Below are 23,655 nucleotides of genomic sequence, written 5' to 3' on the forward strand. Positions count from 1 at the left end.
CAAAACAACAATGAGATACCACCTTGCTCCAGCACTATTAGAAAAGTTCAACAAGACACAAAAAAACAAATGCTGGCAAGGATGTGGAGAGATTGGGACTCTGCTATACTGCTGGTAGGACTGTAAAATGGTACAACCACAGTGGAAATAGTATGCCAATTCCTTAGAAAGTTAGAATTAGAAGTACCATTTAATGCAGCCATTCCATTAGTAGGTATATATCCTAAAGAAGTGAGAACTATGACAAGAACAGACATATGCACACCCATGTTCACCGCAGCACTATTTACAATAGCCAAAAGATGGAAACAACCTAGGTGTTCATCAACTGAGGAATGGCTAAACAAACTATGGTACATACACATAATGGAATACTTAGCAATGCTAAAGAATAATGTAGAATCTTCAAAACACTGCATAATGTGGATAAACTTGGAGGACATTATGCTGAGTGAAATAAGTCAATCACAGAAGGACAAATATTGTATTAATCTGTTACTGTAAGAGTCAAGGAAAGGTTTATCAATAGAGGGAAGTTTCCTCTGTTGGTTACCAGGGGTGGGAAGGGAGGGTAGGGAACACTGTTAGATACGTAGAGATATGTATTGATTTGGGTGAAGAGAAGGGCAATGTACGAAATGTGAGTGATCAACATGGTGGCATTGAGGAAGAGGAAGACATAGAGAGGTACATGGGAGGTACAGACAGTAAAGATGAACCCTTTTGCATGTACAATACTGCATTGTCAGTGAAGGCAAACGTGGGTATACAGGTGGATAGATGGGTGGACAGGCTAAACTAGTAGGTATGTCTATGAAGTGGGGAGTGTACCCAAGACCATGTATAGGGTTGGCAGACAATGGTCCTATAAGTATATTTGTATGATCTGTAAGAATTCCCTGGTGTATAATAGAGCTGACAAGAGACAAGTTTATAGTCACTTCTTGGTGACAGCCAGCTACCCAGAGGGCCTGAGTAATTGAACCTATGGACTTGGGACCATTGTCACAGGGAACATCAAGCTCAATTGGCATAATATACTACACAAAACATTGTTCCACCTCCTACTTTGGCGGGTAGCAACTGGGATCTCAAAAGCTTGCAAGCACACATCTAGATGCAATGGGTCTCTCCTCATCCAGAACAAAGAAGAATGAAGAAAACCAAAGATTCATGGAAACAATTAGTCCTAGAGACTGATACACCATGTGATCCACAGCCTATATGACTATAAGACCAGAAGAACTACCACTATCAACCACTCAAAGGGAGATCTATGTAGGAGATCCTGAATAGAGAGGGAGAACAATGTGGAACAAAACTCAAAATCATCTGGGAAAAAAAAAAGAGGTGGGGGGACCAGGTTTGCTGGTCTGATAGAGCCTGATGGAACCACTGAGACTATGACCCCTAGCTGCCCTTCAGGTCTGGAATTGAATCCACACCTGTGGCTTTCAGCCAAACAAAAGAGAGGCATATGAGGTGAACATTTACACTAGGTAGATATACTCCTTGGAGAGAACAATCATGGGCGAAAGAAAGGCTGTTTATGCACAGGAAGACAGCTCAGGGGGCAGGAATGCATGAAGGGATGGGCACAGGGAAGAGGTAACTATCAGGAGGAAGTGGGAGGGGAGCTGTTGCATTCTGGTAAATTGTAGTCAATGTCATGAGACAAAGTGTATGTGAACTGCTGTATGGAAAGTGAATTTGCTCTGTAAATTTTCACCCAAATCACAAATATATATATGCTGGATTCCAAATTTGTTTTTAAAAAAGTAAATAAGCAAAATACATGGGGAAAGGAGCATGCTAAGTTGAGGAGGCGGCTGGGCAAGGGGACTTCCATTTTAATAATGAGGTCAGCAAAGGCCTCACTGACAAGATGACATGTGAACAAAGACCTAGGAGAAGTAAAGCAGTGTGTGCTCTGATATCTGACAGAGACGCATTCCAGGCATGGAACAGCGGGGGGCGGGGGGGGGGGTGCATGTAAGAAGTCCGGGATGCCTGAAGCAAAGTGAAGAGGGGAAGAGTAATGATGAGAGATGAAGTTAGTGAGGGGAGGGAAGGCAAATAATGAAGGGCCTGGGGCCATTATAAGGCCCCCATTTGCTGTGAATTGTGAAGCCATTGGTGAATTTTGACCTAGAAATAATGATACGGCTGCTGTGTGAAGACTAGAGGAGGGTAAAGAGGAAAGCAAGGAGACAAGTTAGGAAGCTATTGGAAGAATCTAGGTGAGTGGTAATGGGAGCTTATGCAAGGATGGGTCAGGGCAGGTGATAGAAAGTGATAGGATCATGCTTCCATTTGGAAAGTAGAGTGAGCAGAATCTGCTGATGGATGACATGTGAGGTATGAGAGAAGGTGGAATCAAGGATGACTTCACAATATTTTATCTGAGCAACAGGAAGCATGCCATTGCCATTTAATGAGATGGGAAGGATGAGGAAGGCCAGTTTGGGGAAGATCAGGAGTTTGTTTTCACAAATGTTAAGATTGAGATGCTAATTACACATCCAAATGAAAATGTTAGGAGTTAGATATATAGCTCTCGAGTTTAGAGGCAAGGTTGAGGTTGAGGTTGAGGTTGAAGGGTTGAAGATTGAAATTTCAACAATGTCAACAATGGGTGCTCTGGTGGCATACTGTCTAAGGCATTTGACTGCTAACCAGAAGGCTGGCAGTTCAAACCCATCAGCCACTCCTCGGAAGGAAGGTGGAGCAATCTACTCCTGTAGTGATACCTCCTCGGAAACCTAAGGAGGCATCACTATGAGTCAGAATTGACTCCACAGCAGTGAGTTTGTTTTTCGTGAGATTTTTTTTTTTTTTTTTAATTTTAGAATTTTTTTTTAATTTTTTTTTTTTTTATTCTGATAAGGGTGAAAATTCACAGAGTTACTATTGAGTTAATTCCAACTCATGTCAATCTCATGTGTTTCAGAGTAGAATGGCACTCCATAAGGTTTTCAATGGCTAGGATCTTTCAGAAATAGATCACCAGGACTTTCCTCGGAAGTGCCTCTGGATAGACTTGAACAGCCAACCTTTCAGTTTGTACTCCACTGCTTAACCATTTGCACCACCCAAGAATTCCTCATAAGTGTGTAGTTGGTATGTAAAGCCATGGGATTAAATGAAACCACCAAAGGAGTATGGATGTAACAGACAAGACAACAAAGGACTTGAACCCAGGACACTTCAGTGTTTAGAGGAGTGGGTTAATCAAGGAGACTGAGAAGGAATGGGCAATGAAGTGGGAAGAAATAAGAAGACATCCTGTCCCAGAGCCAGGTAGTAAGTGTTTCAAGGAACAGCCAGTGATCAGCTGTGTCAAATGTTGTTGAGAGGTAATGGAAGCTGATAGCTGGGCCCTGACCATTGGCTTTGACAATGGAGAGGTCATCAGTGACCTTGACAAGCATAGTTTCAGTGGAGAGTGAATCTGTTACCTCACCTGAAAAATGGGGATCACAGCCCGTCTACCTCAGAAGGCTACAGTGCAGACCACATGAGATCATGTGCAAACTATAAAGCACCATCAAATGTAAGCTGTCTGTTTTTATTTATGACCTGAATAAACCCAGAGACCGTTGAAATGATGGGAGGCTATCGTCTGGCACAATTAATTTTAAAGATGCTTATGGCCACATTATCACCTCATAAAATGGCTCGTTTCCTGCTGGTTGTCACTAGGGATAAAAAACTTCCCTTCAGAGGTGGAAGCCATCAGGACTGAAATTTTTGTTGGTAGTAAGTGAGAATTCTGGGGAAGGGCAGAAGCAACTAATGGGGACAAATGGTGCTCACCGAGGTCTTTATGGAAGATGGCAGCAGGCACAGCCCCCCCTGAGGGAACCCAGCAGCCTGTGTTCAAAGCAAGGGCTCCTTGAGAAAACCACCAGGGTCAGCCTTGCTCTTGCTGAAAAAATGGACAAATGGAGGGTGGGGAGAAGGAACAGTCAGGGAGAGTGGAAGAGCCTAAGATCTGGAGTCAGGCACACCGATACTGAAATCATAGTCCCTGAATGCCCTTGAACAGTCACTTGACTTTTCTAAGTCTCAGTTTTATCATCTGCAAAATAGTTACTGGACTTATTATAGATGGACAACCCTCAAATCTGCTGCCCTGAGAAAATTTTTGAATCTTGAACGGAAACTATTCCCTGAAGGCATCTTCAAACTAAACAACAGTTTAAAAGAATGTGTGCCTTAAGTATGGCATTCTCTTAAAGATTTAACTATATCAGCTCAAATCGGCAACAGTAACTCTGGCGCATAGATGAGTAGTTTATGGGGCAGTGAGTCCAAGTCCATGATGGTAAAGCAGTGTGGGGAGAAATAATGGAATGGTGACACAACGTGACAAATGTAACCAGTGCCATTGAACTGCACACGCAGAAAGTGTTGATCTGCCGTGTATATTTTCAGCAAAAATAAAATTAATATTTTTTTAAATGGGGATCATGATAGCTATTCCCAAAGGTTCTCATAAGAGAAGCTTATAAATGGGGAAATGGACGATAAGGGGTAGGGCCCTGTGTGTGCATTGCTGTGTGAGGATTTAGTGCCATCAGCTTTTCCCCTCTTCAGAAGCAAGCAATTTCTGCGCAGCCAGGGATGGATTATACAATAAGCAAGTTCAGCACAGGCTGACTTACACCTACTTACAAGTCTGTAGTGAACAGTTTCACATGGGTCTCCCCACACCTTTGATGTGGTAAAAAACACAAAAATATGTAATCTGTTCATTACAGGTTACTAAGTAGCACAAGTAAACCTGTGCTTATCTTGCTTACTGAGTACTCCATCTCTGGCAGGGATTGTAAATTTGAAAAGAGACTTTGATTCTGTAGGAAGGTGCTGTGGGGCTGGGATAGACATAGATGTCAGTCGTACCTAGAAGCAGTATCTTCAATGTGATGGAAAAAAAACTGTGAAATTGTTCACGATGGATTAGTAAGTAAGTACAAGTAAGTCCACGGTTACCTTGCTTATTGAATAATCTGACACCGCCTGTAGCTCTACTACCCTGTGATTTTCCTTTCCCTCCATCAAACCACTTCCTAGGACAAAATCAAAGACATGTGGAAACAATTAGTCCAAATGACTAGTATGCCATGCGATCCTCAGCCTATACGACTATGAGACCAGAAGAACTAGATGGAACCTGGCTACCACTGTCAACCACCCGGAGGGGGATCTATGTAGGGGATACTGCACAGAGTGGGAGAATGATGTGGAACAAAACTCAAAATCATTATAAAAAGAAAAAAAAAAAGGACCAAGTTTTCTGGTCTGTTAGAGCCTGATAGAACCACTGAGACTATGGCCCCTAGCACCCTTGAGGTCTGGAATTGAATCCACTCCTTTGGCTTCCATCCAAACAAAAGACAGGCTATGAACTAAACATTTACATTAGGTAGATACATTCCTTGGAGAGATCAGTCATGGAAGAATAGAAGGGCTGTGTATGCACAAGGATACAGTTCGAGGGGCAGGAGTGCATGGGAGGGAAGGACACAGGGAAGAGGTTACTATGGGGAGGAACTGGGAAGGGAGCTGTTGCATTGTGGGAAATTGCAGTCAATGTCATGAGACAAAGTGTATGTGAGCTGCTGTATGGAAAGTGAATTTGCTGTGTAAACTTTCACCCAAATCACAATTGTTGTTGTTGTTATGTGCCATGGAGTCAGACCTGACTCATAGCGACCCCTCCTTGGATTTCCAAGGCAGTATCACTATGGAAACAGATTGCCCAACTTTCCTTCCGAGAAGTGGCTGGTGGGTTTGAACTGCCAGCCTTCTGGTTAGCAGTCAAGTGCCTTAGGTACTATGCTACCAGAGTTCCCCAAATCATAATAAAAATTTAAAAAAAAAAAAAACAACTCCTAGGACAGTATTCAATCTACTTCCGTAGTGATACTGCCTCAGAAACCCAAGGAGGGATCGTTATGAGTCGGGTCGTTATGAGTCGGGTCTGACTCAACGGCATATAACAACAAACAACAAAATAGGACGGTATTATCTGTAACAGTATTATGAACGCTGCCTTATAATCTTCCTAGTGCAGCCGTCATATTTAGATCAAGCTAAGTCTTGGCTTGAGGCCAGTGGAGACCCCAGCTTACGCTTCTAGTCTACATCTTACCAGGGTGATAACTGTGATGTCTAGAGTCAGACTGAAGTTTAAAACACAGGTCTTCCCCTGACTACATAACTAATATGGTGAAATAAATGTGCTTCCTAAGATTAAAATATATATACTTACCTTGTAGATTTGTTGTAAGGATTAATAAAATGTATTATATATTATACTATAATTATCAAATGATTATCAAGGTGTCTGGCATATAAAAATGGCAAATAAATAGTAGCTGTAGTATTTCTACTTGTCTGATCATACATTGCATCTCATTTCCCTTCCAGGGGGAAGGGGCATGGTAGGAGCATCAGTCAGGTTGGGTGGGTGGACACCAAGGCTGCAGGTTTGGGGCAGGACATTATAGGGGGGAGGAGCTCAGCCTCAATGCTACCAAGAGCAAAGCCTTAGGAGAAGGGCATAGCTTGTGGTTCAGGAGTGGGAGATGAAGTCAAAAGGTCTAGAGCCAGAAAGGTACCAGAACAGAGGAAGAGGTAAGAGGCAAGCTAAGAGAGGAGGTGGCCGACTCTGGCCTTTTGCCGTGGGCCTGGTTGAGATGCCCAGAGTTCCTCCTTGTTGAGTGCTAGCTCTGGAGTGCATGGGAGGGTCAGTCTGGGATAAGGCACAGGTTGGTTCAGACATCATCTCCTACTTCAGCCCAACAGACTCATTCTTACGCTCTGCTCTGCTCATACTTGACATCTGTTGATACTGGTTATGATTTCTGATTCCAACCTGTTCCAGGTCTCTTTCCACTCCACATGCGCCCTTTCCCTGCTCCAGATCTGACCTCAGCCCATGGCCTGTTTGGGGCTTAGCTCTTCCCATTTGGAGGTAGTAGCTATGAGGTATGAGTTATGGCCATAACCTCTTCATGATGTGTTTGCCTAAAGCAAAACCAAAGAACTCCCGCCTATGAAGATGAGTGATCTGTGGTTTCATTTGGGCTTTTTATCTTTATTGGCATATCATTGGAAAAGTGCTAACATCATCCAAATGAGTCATAAACTCTGAATGCCCTGAAATGCTTTGTGAAGGGATCCTGTGAGAGATGTAAAAAGGCTCGAAGGATTCTTGAAAGTTCCTTTCTGGGCCTTAGAGACATGTTAAAACAGCTTATCATTGAAGTCTTAAGTATGGATTGCATGCTCTGTGTTTAAGTCCTTTGTTCTTCAGAATGTGACATGGCCTGTGCCCTTGTGGCCCCATCTGAGGCTCATGTAGCCACACAAACCCCCAGTTATATATTCCCTGAGATTCAGAGCTTTGCTGTGTAATGAGAGGAAGCTCTCCTGAGCCTTTACTTGTCTGTAGACATCACCTTGTGCTCTGCTCTCTGTACCCAAGTAGTGCAAATTGGTTTGAGTACCAGCCTGGCCTGAATGTGAATAAGAATAAGAGTAATTGCAAATATTTATGGAGCACTTCGTCTCACCTGCTTTGGCCATGTTGTCAGAAGGAGCCATTCCCTGCCGAAGGACATCATGCTTAGTAAAGTAGAGAGTCAATGAAAAAGGGGAAGGCCCTCAACAAGATGGATTGACACAGTGGCTGCAGTGATGGGCTCAGGTGTAGCAAGGATTGTGAGGCTGGCACAGGACCAGATAGTATTTCATTCGGTTGTACACAAGGTTGCTATGAGTTGGAGCCAACTTGACAGCCCCTAACAACAAGAACAACGTGCTGGAATTGACAATCAAAGAAAAAATGGAAACCAGAGTCAGATCGTCGAGTCTATGTAAGCAAAACTAAGGAATGAAGAAATTATCACAGAAGTTGTGGGGGGCCATTGGAGGGCTAAGGCAGGGCATGGATACGGTCAGATTTGCAGCAGTATGAAGGATGCATTACAGGGAGAACAAGAAGATACTGGAGAGAGGTGATCAATGAAGAGACTGAGGAAGGACTCAAGAGATATTAAGGAAGTGAATGCAGTAGGTCTTGGTACCTAACTGATGTGAGGCAAGTGGGAGATGAGGACCACTTGGTGACCCTCTGCATCTGGTTCAGCAGCAGATAGATATGCCTTTAACCAAGTCGGGGCTCACTGGAAGAGAAGCAGGGTTCTGGGGTAGGATGCAGAGTTTAATGTGAAACATAGACCATCAGAAACAACTATGGGAAAATCAAGTCATGGGAGACCTACTTTGATCTCCTGGTTGGATCTCCTGGTTTGGCCATGGGAGGCTATCCCAGAAAAGATAGGTCATGTCATATGTGTGACTTCACGGTAACAGCTTCTCTTAGTTATTCAACACATAATTATTAGAAGTGAGTGAGAGAAACATTTAAATAAATAAACCAATCTCCCATGGGAAATGTAAACCACTGGGTTGGGACTTACTTTCCCTGCAGACGTGTGAATGTGGGAGTTCTGTGCATTCAAAGATTTTTCCCTCTGACCAAAAGAGGGGGTCCCACAGGGAAGCATGAGCTCAGGATAAGACTGAAGCTTTCCTGGTGGGTTGCCTCTGACAGCTTGTCCCTTAGGCCTATCTCCTGTCCACCATCCCACCCTGGACCATTTCTATAACCCCAGTGCCAAGCTGGAATCTGGCTGATGCTCCCTACCTCTCTAAGGTCCACCGCCCACTGTCCTCTCACCTGGGCTGCAGACGACAAAGTGCTCCAGACCAGAAGGCTTTTTCTAATCTTCAGACAAGCCTGGGAGACATCGCTCATCTCCCTTCTTTCAGTTTCCTCAGGGCTGTGGGATTATCTGGGCAAGGTACCCAACCAAGGAAAGTTCACTGTTTTATCACCTAGTATACTGCCAGGCACTACTCTGAATGCTGGGGCATAGCAGTGAACCCAGCCCAGCAAGCCTCTGCCCTCCTAGAACTCTGTGATCTGTTCCATTGGCATTAAATTGCTTCCCTCCCCAGCTGGTGACATTCTGGGTTTTTCTGTCCCTAATGGACCATGATATCTGAGCACTGCCAGGCCCCAATCAAGGGAAGGGGACATCTAGGACCAGCTGACTTTACTCTGGGGAAGGCCCTCAAGCACAGCCAAGTTTGGACCTGCAGAGGCCTCCTGCCTTGAAAAGAGTATGCTATCCCTCACTCTCAATATGTAATTCAAAGTAAAAGTCCAACCAAAACTCAAAGTACCGGTAAGCAAGACCAACTTCCCCCCATTATGAGCCCTTAATATTTTCCCTCAAAATGTTATCAAATTCTTCCTCTAAAAGCTATTTTATGTGTCTGTGTTTTAATGCCACTCTACACACACTGTCCAAAGCAAAACAGAGCAGAATTAAATGAGTGATGGAAGGGGTGTGGGGCACCAGGCTTCACTCTGGCCTCCTCATCTAAGAGAGTCTGATCCAGAGCCTTGGTCTCAACAGCAGGAGAGGCTGTAAGGTGACAGTCCTCAGGGTCAGGTGTTAGCTGCACTGCAGCTCCTGCTGAATAGCCTGATCTGGAGCCCTCAGTGCCTGGACACAGAGCACATGACTCAACCCTCCTAGCTGGATAGGATATGGATGCCTAGCCAATCAAGATGGAGTCCAGGTTAAGGCTCTGAGTCCAGTGGGGAACGGATGAGCTAAACCGGAAACCAAGCTGTGGCTCAGTGGGCCCACCACTATCCAGGCACCCTGGATACTCAGCCTTAGCTCCTGGTATCTCTGAGGTTCCAGTGTGCCTCTCTACACCCAAGCAGAAGAGCTCCAATTCAGGGTTCCATGGCTCAGCCAGCAGGGTTAGCCGCCATAGCTGGAGGGAGCATGAGGTAATGCTCAAAATGTCACATGTCAAAGCCTTCTTATTCCCATAGCCCACCATCCTCACTAAATGTCTGTGGTCTTTTTTGCAGAGTGATGAGGTCCTCACTGTCATCAAAGCCAAAGCCCAGTGGCCAGCCTGGCAACCTCTTAATGTGTAAGTAATAAACAGTCCCTGGCCCTGCCTACCCTGTCCTAGCCTTGCACTGGGAGCCACCCACTGATTGGCCACAACATACCAGTCATTAAAGTCAGTGACATCACTGGGGGAACAGGCAGGTGAAGTGGCATCTCACATATAGCCATATCTTCTCAGGAACACCGGCTAGGTCTGTTCCCCCTGACCCACTTCCCTGATGTTTTTTAAGACAGAGGATCTGACTCAGACCTAATGATTAACTGTTATGTGCTCAATCTCAAGCTCTGAGCAACAGACTTAACATACATTTGCCCTCCAAGCACACAGGGGCACTCACTTTAAGCAAGACAATTCATGGAAAGCGAGATTTAGCTGGGGTTTTGGTCTCAGTCCCCATCTTTCTGTCTACTCTGTTCCTTGGAGAGTTCACGCTCCCCTGACCTTTGGTGACCAAAGGTATGCCAATGGTTACCAAAACCTGTTCATTATCTCATTTAATCCACATGAGATAGAGTTTGTGGCCCCTACTTTACAGGTGATGAAGGTGAGACTCAGAGGTTGTATGACAAGTCCAAATTCATCGTCTTTTCTATAAAGGATAGAAGTAGAATTCCAATGCATATCCAGCTGACTCTAATGCCTACACTCTTCACTAAATCAAGATTAAGTAACCATTCATTTTCCCATTTCTTAAATCCATCAAGACATATCTATCTGCTGATCAGACTTCTGATCAGCATGAAATTGACAATGTGATCACACCAAATTGTCTGGCTTCTGCCCTGGATGACATGATTGTTGAAAAATAAAACACCACCGTTCTGACTCCATCATGAAAGAGATAAGAGTAGATGAGGCAAGATTCCTGAAGAGGCTATTGCAGAGATCCAGGGGGAATTAATAGTCAAAACTAGGATCGTGGGGACTAGGATGGTGGAAATGTGAGGTAAAGAGAGGTACAGAAATCCAAGAGATATTTACAAATTAAAACCTACAGGTTGGATAAGAAGGGTGAAGAAGACCATGGGGTCATGCTTCCCAGGTGTCTGGCTGACATAATTAGCAGAACCAACCATGAAACTAGGAGCATTAGATGAAGTTTGATGGGAATGATCATGAGTCCAGTTCTAGATAAAATTGGAAATTCCTTCGAGACACCCAGTTGAAGTTGTCAAATACATAATTGGCTTATAGCTCTGAAACTCAGGGGAATTCTAGGCTGAGACAGAACATTGGAGTTATCAATGAATTGTTGTTGTTGTTGTTGTGTGCCATCGAGTCGGACCCGACTTATAGCAACCCCTCCTTGGGTTGCCAAGGCAGTATCACTACAGAAGTAGATTGCCCAACCTTCCTTCCAAGGAGTGGCTGGTGGGTTTGAACCGCCAGCCTTCTGGTTAGTAGTCAAGTGCCTTAGGCACTGTGCTACCAGAGCTCCCCATCAATGAATGGGAGATAATAAATGCCAAGGTCATGGACAGAGGGAGAAAGAATATGAGTGGAGGGCTTAAGACTGAGTTGTGAGCAGCTCCAACCTTTAATGCTGAGGAGGACTTGCCCACCAAGCCGAAAGAAAAGGGGCAGCAAAGAGACTGGTGAAAAAAGTATGATGTCAAGGACAGAGTGGTCAGCTCTGTCCAATACAGCTGAGAGATCGAGGAGAACTGCTACAGATGCTCTTAGGGTTTTTATAGACATGAAGGTCATCAGGGACCTTACTGAGAATCATTTCTGTAGAGTGATGGGTAAGTGGGTGACTATGAGCAGGAAGTGAGGATATGGAGTCCAAGGGTACAATTTGAGGATAGAGGAAGGGGTAAAAGGAGTGTATTTATTTTCTTTTTCACGATAGGAGAGACTTTCTGAAGAAAATTGGAAAAGAAATATTTTGGGATGCCTTCCCACCCTTCACTCATCCTGAGAGCTCAGACCAGAATTAATTGACGGCAAATACCCAGACCTCCCAAACACCCAAGCCCGTCTTCCCTTGGTGCTACCAGCTTGTTAAGGGAAAGGAATTTTCCTTTGATTTTCCCATACCCTAGACTCTCCTTTCCTCTTCCAAATCTCATTAGGAAGTCAAATTAGGAAGCCTCCATGCAGCCAAGTTTTGTTCTGCAGAAACGGTCCTGCCTCACGGAGCCTGCTCGATTGAGGTTAATGGCATTCCAGCCTCCCTCAGCCCAGTGGAAAGCCAGGGTGACCTACTTTGCGAGGTCCTGCCCGTCGAAACTGACTTGTTTTTCAATGATCTTCATCTTTATCCGCAGGACCACTTCTCAAAGGACAGCCATGAATGAACAAATTAGCTGCTGACTTGTTTAGCTCAATAAATCAGGCTGTGGCTCCGACAGCCCAGAGTGCAGGTGGAGACAGGAAAGACAGATTCTGAACAAAATCCACATCCTTCACTTGTTCCTCCAGCGAAGGAGAAAATGTCCAGGTTTCCTGCAAATCGATTCTGGATTTCCATCCCCCAGTTCCTCCAATTTATTCTGAATTCTAAGAATCACTGCTTTTAAAAACAATTTTTATTCCCTTTCTTTCAATGACAGCAGTTCCCGTAATTACTCCCAGCACCTCTGTTTAATTAACATTAGACAATGGTCCCTGTTTGCGAGGCAGGTGAGGGGCAGGTGGAGGAAAGGCCACTCTCACCCAAAACCGAAGTTCCCCGGGAAGCCAGAGGCATCTTTCTCTTAAATCAGGGCTGGGAAGTTTCTGGGCCCTTTCTGCCGCCTGTGGACATCCATCAAGCGTCATCAAGATTGTAAAAGAAGATTGGCCTCGAACTTGAGAAGCAGGCAGCAGATCTCAGCAGACAGAAGGACCCGGAATCCTAGATGCCAGGGTTATGAACGTAGTTTTCCTAAGGCTGTAAGGCTGTAGGAACCTCACTCAACTCTTACCCTCCTACTCGAGACTTCAATCTAGTGAATGGATCGGGTGCCCCCTAGTGGCATGATCGAGTTTCTGCACGTTCAAATGTTCTTTGTTGGGGATTGTTCAGGTACATGATGATGGACAGAAAGTGTATGTAAGTGGTTTACGAAATTCATTGGGTCTCACTACTGTGGATCTGTAACTTAGATGGCGAGTGGAAGTCTCTTGAAGGAGCATGAAAATCCTGAGTTGCCTCTCTTCTTTCTGGTGTTTTTAGAAATTTTGTTCGGAAAAGTTGAATGAGAAAGAAATTAACATTTATCGGAAAAGTTGAATGAGAAAGAAATTAACATTTATCAGGTGCTTATTAGGAGTTCTGGTGGCATAGTGTCTAAGGCATTTGACTGCTAACCAGAAGGCTGGAGGTTCAAACCCGCCAGCCACTCCTTGGAAGGAAGGTTGGTCAATCTACTTCCATAATGATACCGCCTTGGAAACCCAAGGAGGGGTCACTATGAGTCGGATCCGACTTGATGGCAAAACACAACAACAACAGGTGCTTATTATGTGAAAGTCATGATGATATGCAATTCCTTACAAAAAGCCTTTGGGTAGGTATAATTATGATTCTATTTTTCAGATACAGTAACTTGCAAAGAGGTGAGGCAAAGGTCCCTGTCACATTCAACCATTTCAGGAGGTAGCATATGATCAAGAACTGATGGTACCAAGAGAAGAAGTCCAAGCTGCACTGAAGGAATTGGTGAAAAACAAGGCTCCAGGAACTGATGGAATAACCACTGAGGTTCAACAAATGGACACAGCATTGGAGGCACTTACTCATTTATGCCAAGAAATTTGGAAGACAGCTCCCTGGCCAGCTCCCTGGAAGAGATCCATATTTATGCCCATTCCAAAGAAAGGTGATCCAACTGAATGTGGAAATTATGAAACAATAGCAAAAATACCACGCACAAGTGAAATTTTGCTGAAGATATTACAAAAATGGACACAGCAGCATACTGACAGGGAACTGCCAGAAATAAAGGTGGATTCAGAAGAGGATGTGGAATAAGGGATATCATAGCTGATGTCAGATGGATCTGGGCTGAAAAAGCAAAGATGTTTACCTGTGTTTTATTGACTATGAAAAGGCAGTCAGCTGCGTGGATCATAACAAATTATGGATGACACGGTGAAGAATGGAAACTCCAGAACATTTACTTGTGCTCATGAAGAATCTGTACATAGACTAAGAGGTGTCATTCAAACAGAACAAGAGGATACTTAATGGTTTCAAATCAAGAAAGGTGTGTGTCAGTGTTGTACACTTTCACCACACTTAGTCTGTATGCTAAGCAAATAATCCATGAAGCTGGGCTATATGAAGAAGAAATGTGGCATCAAGATTGGAGGAAGAGCATTAACAACCTGTGACAGCAACTTTGCTTGCTGAAAGTGAGATGTCTTGAAGCACTTACTGAGGAAGATCAAAAACTATGTCCTTCAGTACAGATTACACCTCAACATAAAACAAAAATCCTCACAACTGGACCAATAAGCAAATGGAGAAAATATTGAAGTCGGCCAGGATTTCATTTTACTTGGATCCACAATCAATGCCCATGGAAGCAGTAGACAAGAAGTCAAATGACATATTGCATTGTGCAAATCTGCTGCAAAAGACCTCTTTAAAGTGTTGAAGAGTGAAAATGTCACTTTGAAGACTACGTACAGTGTGCTTGACCCAAGTCATGGTATTTTCAATAGCCTCATATGCATGGAAGAGCTTGACAATGAATTAAAAAAAAAAAAAACACACAAATTAATGCATTTGAGTTGTGGTGTTGGCAAAGAATATTGAATGTACCATAGACTGCTAGAAAGACAAACCAATCTGTTTTGGAGGAAGTACAGCTAGAATGCTCCTTGATCATATGATCAAAGTATGAGAGATGAAGTCTGGCCACTCTAGCTTCTAATTTGAGAACACCTATATAAATACTTATTTATAGTTTTGGTGTTTCCACTTTGTGCCACTGATCTATACTTCTATTTTTGTCCAAACATCACATTATTTGATCATCTAGCTTTATGATATATACTAATATAGGGGAAAGGTGCTCTAGTGGCACAGTGGGTAAGGCATTTGGCTGCTAACTAGAAGGTCAATGGTTCAAACCCACTAGCTGTTCCACAGCAGGAAGATGAGGCAATCTACTTCTATAAAGAGTTACAGCCTTGGAAACCCAACAGAGGTTGCTATGAGTCAGAATCAACTCAATGGCAGTGGGTGCAGTGTGTAATACAGGGGAAGTCTAGATCAACTGTCTTTGTTTGCAAATCAGTACTAGTTTAAATCTTAGCTAGAAAGATGAAACCAAATTAACCAAATAGCGTGACATACAAAAAAGCATGAACAAGAATTTTTATTGAGGTTTCAGTGAATTAAAGAACTTCAATCATATTTAGCCTGCCCTAAGAAAAACTTACATATATTATCCACTTCATTATTTTAAAAATCATTTCTATTATAGAAGTAATAAATGCCACGAGGGATTTTTTTAATTAAATGTTGAAGGTCAGAAGAAGTCCAAGAGCTCCATGTTCATTTCCTAGATTAGTTCATTTGTTTCACAAATACTCGAGGAGAACCCAAGCTCTAAGCCAGGCGTTGGGATGGATACAGCTGTAAACAATACAAAATAGTCCCTGCCCTACTGGAATTCAATGTAGAAGACAGAAATTATACAAGAAACTCCAACGAGAGAATGAGTTTGGCATGCTATGGAAAGGTGGAAGAGGGGTCCTAATAAATGTGGACAGAGGGCTGGAAAGGCTTCCTCCTGGAAGTGCTAAGTTGGGGTTGAGGGAGGAATTGTCCTGTCAAAAGTAAGAGAAAGCAGAATGTAGCTGAAGATGCTTGAAAATTGTTCTCAGGCTCTTATACATTCAAATTTACCATCAGATTACCCGACATATGGTCAGGCGTGTGGGGTAAGAATTAGTTGCCCAAACTTCCTGCCCCTTGAAACAATTACTAGGGTCTGGAGGGGACTTGACTCAGGCTACAGATTTGGCCAAAGACAGATTTGGCCCAAATGCATTTGCTGACAACGATTTTCAGTAAGACCTGTCAAACACACAAGACCTTCAGAGGGCTACCTCCATCCCTGGGACTGAGCTAAGGACGCAGTGTGTGGTGGGGGTTTGTTTGATGCCTACAGTGCTGGCTCCCTAGGCTGGTTTTTGTGCCCGTAAGTTGTCATGGTGAATAGTGTCAACCATAAGGTGTAGGATATGAAGGAGGAACCTGACCCAAAACTACATGCTTGGGAGATAAAAGGTAGTAAGTGGAATGGTTGGTTTCTATGGTAATGGAAGAGGATGCCTGCCTCCCAAGAGATTGCTGGACCCCGTCCCCCAGACGGGGGCAGAGCAGTGGATGGCTGGGGCAGAAGCAGCCCCACTCAAGTGCCAGTGCTCTTTGTCTGAAAGTTACTGCAAGGCAGGTGCCAAACCATGTCCTGTGAAACCCAAGGTGAGCAATACCAGAGCTTCCCAGGCTGCATCCCACGTGGAAACCAGGTCTTTAAAAGAAGCTGCTGAAACCACCGTTCATGTCCCAGAAAATTCACACATGGAAAAAGGAAATGAAATCCTGATTTGAACCTTAAACCTTAAACCAAAAATATCCCCTAAAGTCTTCTGTAAAACTAAACAATAGTTTAACTAAATTGGTAAAGAATGCCTGCGTTGAGCATTACGCTCTTTGAAAGATCTATCCGTGAGGGGTCAAATTGACAACAACTCCGAAGATCAGATAGGAAGCTTAGGGAGCAGTGAGTTTATGGTAACAGAGGAGAAACAGTTGGGGAAAAGGCAGGTGAGAAGGAGGAGGCTGCACAACTGAAGGAACAATTCGTGTCCCTGAGTTGGACTTGGAGAAAACTGTGAGTTGGTGTATGTTCTGCTGTATATATCTTCAACAACAAAAATCAAATCTTTTTTTAAATCCCCTGATTGGTGCCTAACTAAATAGCAGACTTTGTAACTGTAGCACTGAAGCAAGTTAAAGAGGCTTCCTAATAAAGTGGCTTGGCTGATCTTCACAGCAACACTGATATGTATATAATACCACCTTCCCAAAGGTAAAGAAACTGGGACTCTAAGAAGGTGGTTGGTTGTCTAAGAGCTAGAGCTAGGAAGCAGTGAAGCTCAGGTCATCATACACTCGTCTATTCAGACAGCCCACTGGACACCTAGGTACTAGGGATGCAGCTGGAACTTACGGAACACAGAGGTCCTGCCCTCAAGGAGCTTCGAGTCTGGTTGGGGAGATGAGTGAGGAAGTGATTATAATCATAGGGTTCAGCTACAGGGACCTGCAGAGTGTGCAGAAATATAGACCAAGAGCACCCGCCTCAATCCAGGGCGGCAGAAAGGCTCCTGGAGACAAGGTTACACGTGACCTGAGGCTTGAAAGACAGGTATACCAATGATTCTCAGACTGGATGTACATAAGAATCACCTGGAGGGATTGTTAAAACAGACTGCTGCATCCTACCCCCAGGGTTTCTGATTCAGTAAAGCCAAAGTGGGGCCCAGTGATTTGCATCTCTAACAAGTTCTCAGCATCAACAAGTGATGCCCATGCTGCTGGTCCAAGGATCACACTGCAAACCACGGAGGAAAAGCTTTCCTAGCAGCTGCTTGGAGCTGCACCTAGGCTGACCCAGCCAGGCCAGAGGGAGCCCCTAGGGCAGAGGGGGGCAGGAGGGGAAGGCTGTAGAGGGAGGCTGTAGCCAGGTCCTTGCAGACCTGCTGGGACAAAGCCAAGGCTATTTCCCCCTCTTCTGCTCTTATACCAGGGCCTGGTCTGGTCTCAGGCTGAAATGTGGTCTACTCTGGAGCTCTGGTAGCATAGTGGCTAAGGCACTTGACTGCTAACGAGAAGGCTGGGGGTTCAAACCCACCAGCCACTCCTCGGAAGGAAGGTTGGGCAATCCTACTTCCGTAGTGATACTGCCTCGGAAACCCAAGGAGGGGTCGCTATGAGTCAGGGCTGACTCGATGGCACATAACAACAACAACAGGATGGCCTCACTCCTCTCCCCTTTTCATTTCTGATCTCCATATGGCCCAACGGTGCTTCCCTCAACAACAACAACAACAACAACAACAGATCAGGCACTGGCCTTAGTATTGCATGCAAATTATCTTATTTAATACAGTAACCCTTTGGGGCACTGCCATCATTATCAAGTGCTGCTGTAACAGAAATACACAAGGGGGTGTCTATAAAGAACAGAAATGTATTTTCTCACTCAAGAGGGTAAAAGTCTGAATTCAGGGCACCGGATCTAGGCAAGGCTCTGTCTGTTGGCCCTGGGGGGAGATCCTTGGGTCTTTCAGCTTTGGTAGCCCTAGTATCACTTGATTCTTTGACAATCTTCCCCCATCTGGGCCTACTTGTGTCTGTATCTCTGTTACTTTTCATATCACTCAGAAATGATCAAGTTTACAACGCTAACAGAGAAAACCGAATCCCAAATGGGATTACATCCACAGTATGGGGGTTAGGATTTCAACACCTGTTTGGGGGGACACAATTCAATCTGTACCAGGTAAGTGTATGTCATCCCCATTTTATAGATGTGGACACTGAGTCCCAGAAAGATTCATGTCCCCAAGGACATGCAGCTATAAGGGATGGTGTCAGACTGCACACCCAGCATCAGAAAGGTCAGTGCCACAGCCCCCAAAGAGTTCCAAAGCCATCACTTCCTGGGGACAGGTGAAGGCAGCCAGGAGCAGCTGGTCCCAACAGAGGGCACGGGGACTCCCAAACAGCTGAAGTGGACCAGCTGCCGGCTGGACTGAACAGCCAAGTTGGTCCCTGGTCATGGATTCCCCGCTGTTAGCAGCCTGGGACACAGGCTAAATTGTCTTCAAAGCTCAGCTCTACCTCCTCCTAGCTGTGTCTTTAAGTTAATTAACCTCCACAAGCTTCAGATTCCTCTTTATAAAACAGGATAATAATTCTAACCTGTAGTGATTTCGCCTCGGAAACCCAAGGAGGGGTCACTATGAGTCGGGTCTGACTCGACAGCACATAACAACAACAACAGGATTATCATGGGGGAAATTAAATACTATGGCTCTGGCACCAAGTAGATGCTGAATGAGTCTAAGCAGCAGGAGGAGATAGAGGTCGAACTGCCTGTTGTAGCTGTGGGCTTGAGCAGCTAAGGACTGCCAGCTCTCTGGCTCCATAGCTGATCCCTGCTTGGACCGGAGCAGTAGTCAGGGAACCAGCTGTGAGTCGACCAGTGAGCTGGTAGCAGGGCTGGGCCTCGCTACTGACAGCCTCCTGGGGGCAGTGGAGGCAGCAGGCTGGGAAGCCACCCCCTTGAACCGTACAACATAGAGAGGAAAAAGGGCAGAGGGAAGGATTTAGAGATTGATGATAGGAAGAACCCTGACCTTGAATTATTATTGACTTGAGTTACGGTCTCAGGGCTGCCATTTAACTTTGTGACTTTGCACAAGTAACATACTTTCCCTCAGCCTCCGTTCCTCAATAATCCATACCCCAAGTCTGTTGTGAGGATTAAATAAGAATGTGTAAGAAAAGGCATAGGATGATGTTAAGCAGTTTTTAGTTGTAAAGTTCATCTCACATCTAATACAGCTGGGGACACACATAGCACAGAGTGTTTGTTCATTCTTTTATTCAAAAACATGTCCTGAACATCTCCTCTGGTCCATTCCAGTTCATGGTGACCCCATGGGAGTCACAGTAGAGCTGTGCTCCATAGGGTTTCTAATGGCTGATGTTTTAGAAGTAGATTGCCAGACATTTCTTCCAAGGCACCGCTTGGTGGATTTGAACCTCCCACCTTGGGTTAGTACCTAAAGACAGTCAATAAACAGCTAAACAAATAAATCAGCAAGGAAATACAAAATCATAATAAATGCTGTGGATACAATAAAATTGGATAGGGCAGTAGTGAGTAACCATATGCTTCTCTCATGTATGTCCGATGGGTGGGGCTCAAGGGAAGAGCAGAATGTATATCAATCAGTAGGGGCCAAAGGAAGGCTCAGTGAAGACCAAGAATCCCCCTACTCACGGTCCCTCTCACCCTTTCACCATGTTCTGGCCATATATCCCTCAGAGGGTGAGCCCTACAACCCCTAATACAATGGGCTCTGTGTTTGGTTTCCAGGAGAGCAGCGCCCTCGGCTGAATTTTCAGTGGACAGGACACGCCACTTAATGTCCTTCCTGACAATGATGGGCCCCAGTCCCGACTGGAACGTGGGCTTGTCAGCAGAGGATCTGTGCACCAAGGAATGCGGCTGGGTCCAGAAGGTGGTGCAAGACCTGATTCCCTGGGATGCCGGCACCGACAGCGGGGTGACTTATGAGGTGTGTGTGTGTGTGTGCGCCTGGAGGGGTGAGGGGCACAGCTCCTTGAGCACCTCCTCTGTACCCAGTCTTGTTCTGGTTGCCATGGATACAGAGATGAATCTGAGGCAGGCTCTTCCCTAAATGAACTGCCAGTCTGGTAGGGGAGGCCAGCATCTACTCCTCACTGCAGGAGAGCAAGCACCTGGAGATACACTGAAGCCATCTCCTTGGAAGGAATCACTACGAGTAGATGGTAAACATTTAAAGGGAAGTGGATCAAAATAGTAAATCACTAAGACACTTACCTTTCAAGAGAACAAAGTTGGAGTTGAAGAATAAGTAGGTTTCCACTTGGCTATTGCCACTTTTCTTTGTAAGAAGAAAAATATTTTTTAAAAAACTGAAAGTTGAAAATGAAAAGCACACACTTACGTACAATATAACTCAGGCTCAGAAACGTGTCCGTGCAGACGCTTGAGAAAGCGTGGAGAGAGAATCGGCTAAAAAAAAACTTGCAGGTAAGCAAGAGAACAGCATGCGAAAGGCATGGAGGCAAATAAGTAAATAAATGAAAAATAGAAAGTGCGTGGGGAACATCAGGAAGGTGAGGAGCGGTAAGGCTGTGGCCAGGTTCCAAAGGCCTAGGAAGCCAAGCTAAGGAGTTTGGACTTTATTATCAATGTCAATATTTCTCAGATACGATCAGCACACTAACTGCACAAAATCTGCAGCTATCAGCAAAACAGTGGGAGAACAATCTGGTACGAGGGTCGGCAAACTGTGGTCTGTGGGCCAAATCTGGCCCAACACTTGTTTCTGTAAATAAAGTTTTGGGTTCCAGCCACACTCATTTGATTCCATTCTGTCTATGGCTGCTCCATACTGTAACGGCTGGGGTGAACAGCTGCAGTAGACACTGTGTGGGCCCCCAAACCTAAGATATTTACTAGCTGGCCTTTTACAGAAAAAAAAATTGCTGGCCCCTATTTGAGTGCTAACCAGAAGGCTGGCAGTTCAAACCCACCAGCCACTCCTTGGAAGGAAGGTTGGGCAATCTACTTCCATAGTGATACCACCTCGAAAACCCAAGGAGGAGTTGCTGAGTCGGATCCAACTCGATGGCAGTGTATTTATTTGGTTTGGTGTAACTCAGACATTTATTAGCTGGGATAACCTCTCAGAACCTTGGCTTCTTCATCTGGCTACAGTCCTACCTTGTACGTGGAAGAATTTGAAATGATAGATATATAACTTTCCAAGCACAGCACATGGCATGAATAAAAACCCAAACCCGCTGCCATCAAGGCAATTCCAACTCACAGCAATCCTATAGGACAGAGTAGAATTGCCCCATAAGATTTCCAAGGCTGCAGTCTTTACCAAAGCAGACTGCCATATCTTTCTCCCATAGAGTGGCTGATAGATTTGAACCTCAAACCTTTCGGTCAGCAATTGAGCCCTTTATCCACTGCACAACCAGGGCTCCTTTGGCAGGAATAAAATTCCATAAATATAAATAGTAGTTATTTTTCTTGTTGATTTCCTATCAAAATTTTTGTTCTGATCCATATAACAATCAAATTACTTTGTAGTTTAAAAAAAAAAAAAAGTTTTAATTTCTCTCTGTGTATCTGTGTTCCTTGTTTTTTTCTCACTGCAGTCTCCCAACAAGCCTACAATCCCCCAGGAGAAAATTCGGCCCCTGACCAGTCTGGACCACCCTCAGAGTCCTTTCTATGATCCAGAGGGTGGATCTATCACCCAAGTAGCCCGAGTTGTCATCGAAAGAATCGCCCGGAAGGTACTGGATTAGAGTTTACCCTGGCATAGACACCTCCCTTCGTGAGTACCAACAACACTGCACGTCTTTCTTCTCCAAAATCATGATGCCCTTGGCTGAAATCACCCCAGGATGTGGAATTCCTGAGCCTTCTAGAGTTTGTAATATGCAACTTATTTCATAAGATGCAAATGAGCAAAATGAACACAGTATTGCAGCCCAGTACTCAACTGGATGCCTTGATCCAGGATTGGCAAATAGGTTTCATCATAAGTTCTCTAATGGGATTACTAATGTCTATCATGGTCAGGAAATGGGAAGCTTAGCTTTCATAATTAATTACTTATGTCTGCTATGGTAAGGATCTAGGAATGAGTGGTACATGGGTCATATATTGACCATCCCAGGGTAGCCACTACTGCTTTCTTGGCATTTCTTTTTCAGTTAGATTGCAGATATTGGCCCAGAATTCTGCCATGATTTAGAATTTATATATAGGCAGGACATCACATTATATATCCTCCCTCATCTTTCCTCTCACAAATTCCATTCTTTTTCTAATGTGAGCCCTCCAAGTAAAATTCCTTTTACAGGGGGAACAATGCAATATTGTACCTGACAATATCGATGACATTGTAGCAGACCTGGCTCCAGAAGAAAAAGACGAAGGTACAGTGTTTACCTTTGTTGCTGGTGGTAACGTAAGTTGACACAACCATTTGGGAAAGCAATTTGCTAACATACTTCAAGAACTATATTTTATAGTCATATCCCTCACTGTGGTAATCCCTTCTCTGAAGATTGATCCTCTAGAAAAATCCAAACAAGGCCAAGACTAGACACAAATTATTAGAGAATTGGTGATGGTGATATTTGACAATGTCAGGCCTTTAAAATGACTCAACCGTAAAGGTATTTGAATAGGCTTCACAGTTATCAGAACACTCTCTGCTTTGATTGTCATGCTGGCCTATCAGGCAGGCATAGCTATGTCTACTTCTAGAGCAAGGAAAGTGAGGCTAAGAGTTGACAGGAGTGACTGGCAGAGCCATGGCTTGAGTCAAAGTTTTCTCATGGGATCTGGAGCCAGAGAACCTAGGTTCTCATTAGCTCTGTGACCTTGGGCAAGAAGCTAACCTTTCTACCTTGGTTTCTTCAACTGTAAAATGGGGCACTTCATAAAGAGTTGTGGTGAGAGTTAGGAAGGATAAAACATGCACGGTTCTTAGAATGAACATAGTAAGCTCACTGAATATCAGCTGCCTTTACCTGTGACACCTGTGTATGGGATCATTGGGAAGATGAAGCAGCAACACACAAAAAAGGGCTTGTGCTTTACAGAACTGCCTATGCTATGCCTGCACCTGTGTAAGAATGATGTCTGCCAAGGGGAGAGTCTGGAAATGCCTTGAGGTGAAAGGAGAGTATGAGAATCTTTCATGTTATTTAGATTCTTATTAGTGGGATGCTAAAATATAATTTTTAAAGGGAAGTGAATGGCTGCTTCCATCCATAGAGTATCCAGGCTCACTGAGGCCAGCCAGGCAGCAGGGACCTATTTC

General features: G+C 44.4%; 1 protein-coding gene across 1 annotated transcript in view; it reads left to right on the forward strand.

The window, feature by feature from the left end:
- The window catches only part of SPON1 (spondin 1), a 444,725-nt gene that overhangs the window by 411,012 nt on the left and 10,058 nt on the right, over positions 1–23,655 (forward strand). The window contains exons 7-10 of the mRNA XM_007955374.2: positions 9,968–10,032; positions 20,130–20,331; positions 21,974–22,114; positions 22,687–22,762. Coding sequence (XP_007953565.1) covers positions 9,968–10,032; positions 20,130–20,331; positions 21,974–22,114; positions 22,687–22,762 — 484 coding nt within the window. The remainder of the gene's footprint in view (positions 1–9,967; positions 10,033–20,129; positions 20,332–21,973; positions 22,115–22,686; positions 22,763–23,655) is intronic.

The sequence above is a fragment of the Orycteropus afer genome, unplaced genomic scaffold (assembly GCF_000298275.1).
Source record: "Orycteropus afer afer isolate SDZICR_OR568_19922 unplaced genomic scaffold, OryAfe1.0 scaffold00014, whole genome shotgun sequence".
Lineage (NCBI taxonomy): Eukaryota > Metazoa > Chordata > Mammalia > Tubulidentata > Orycteropodidae > Orycteropus > Orycteropus afer.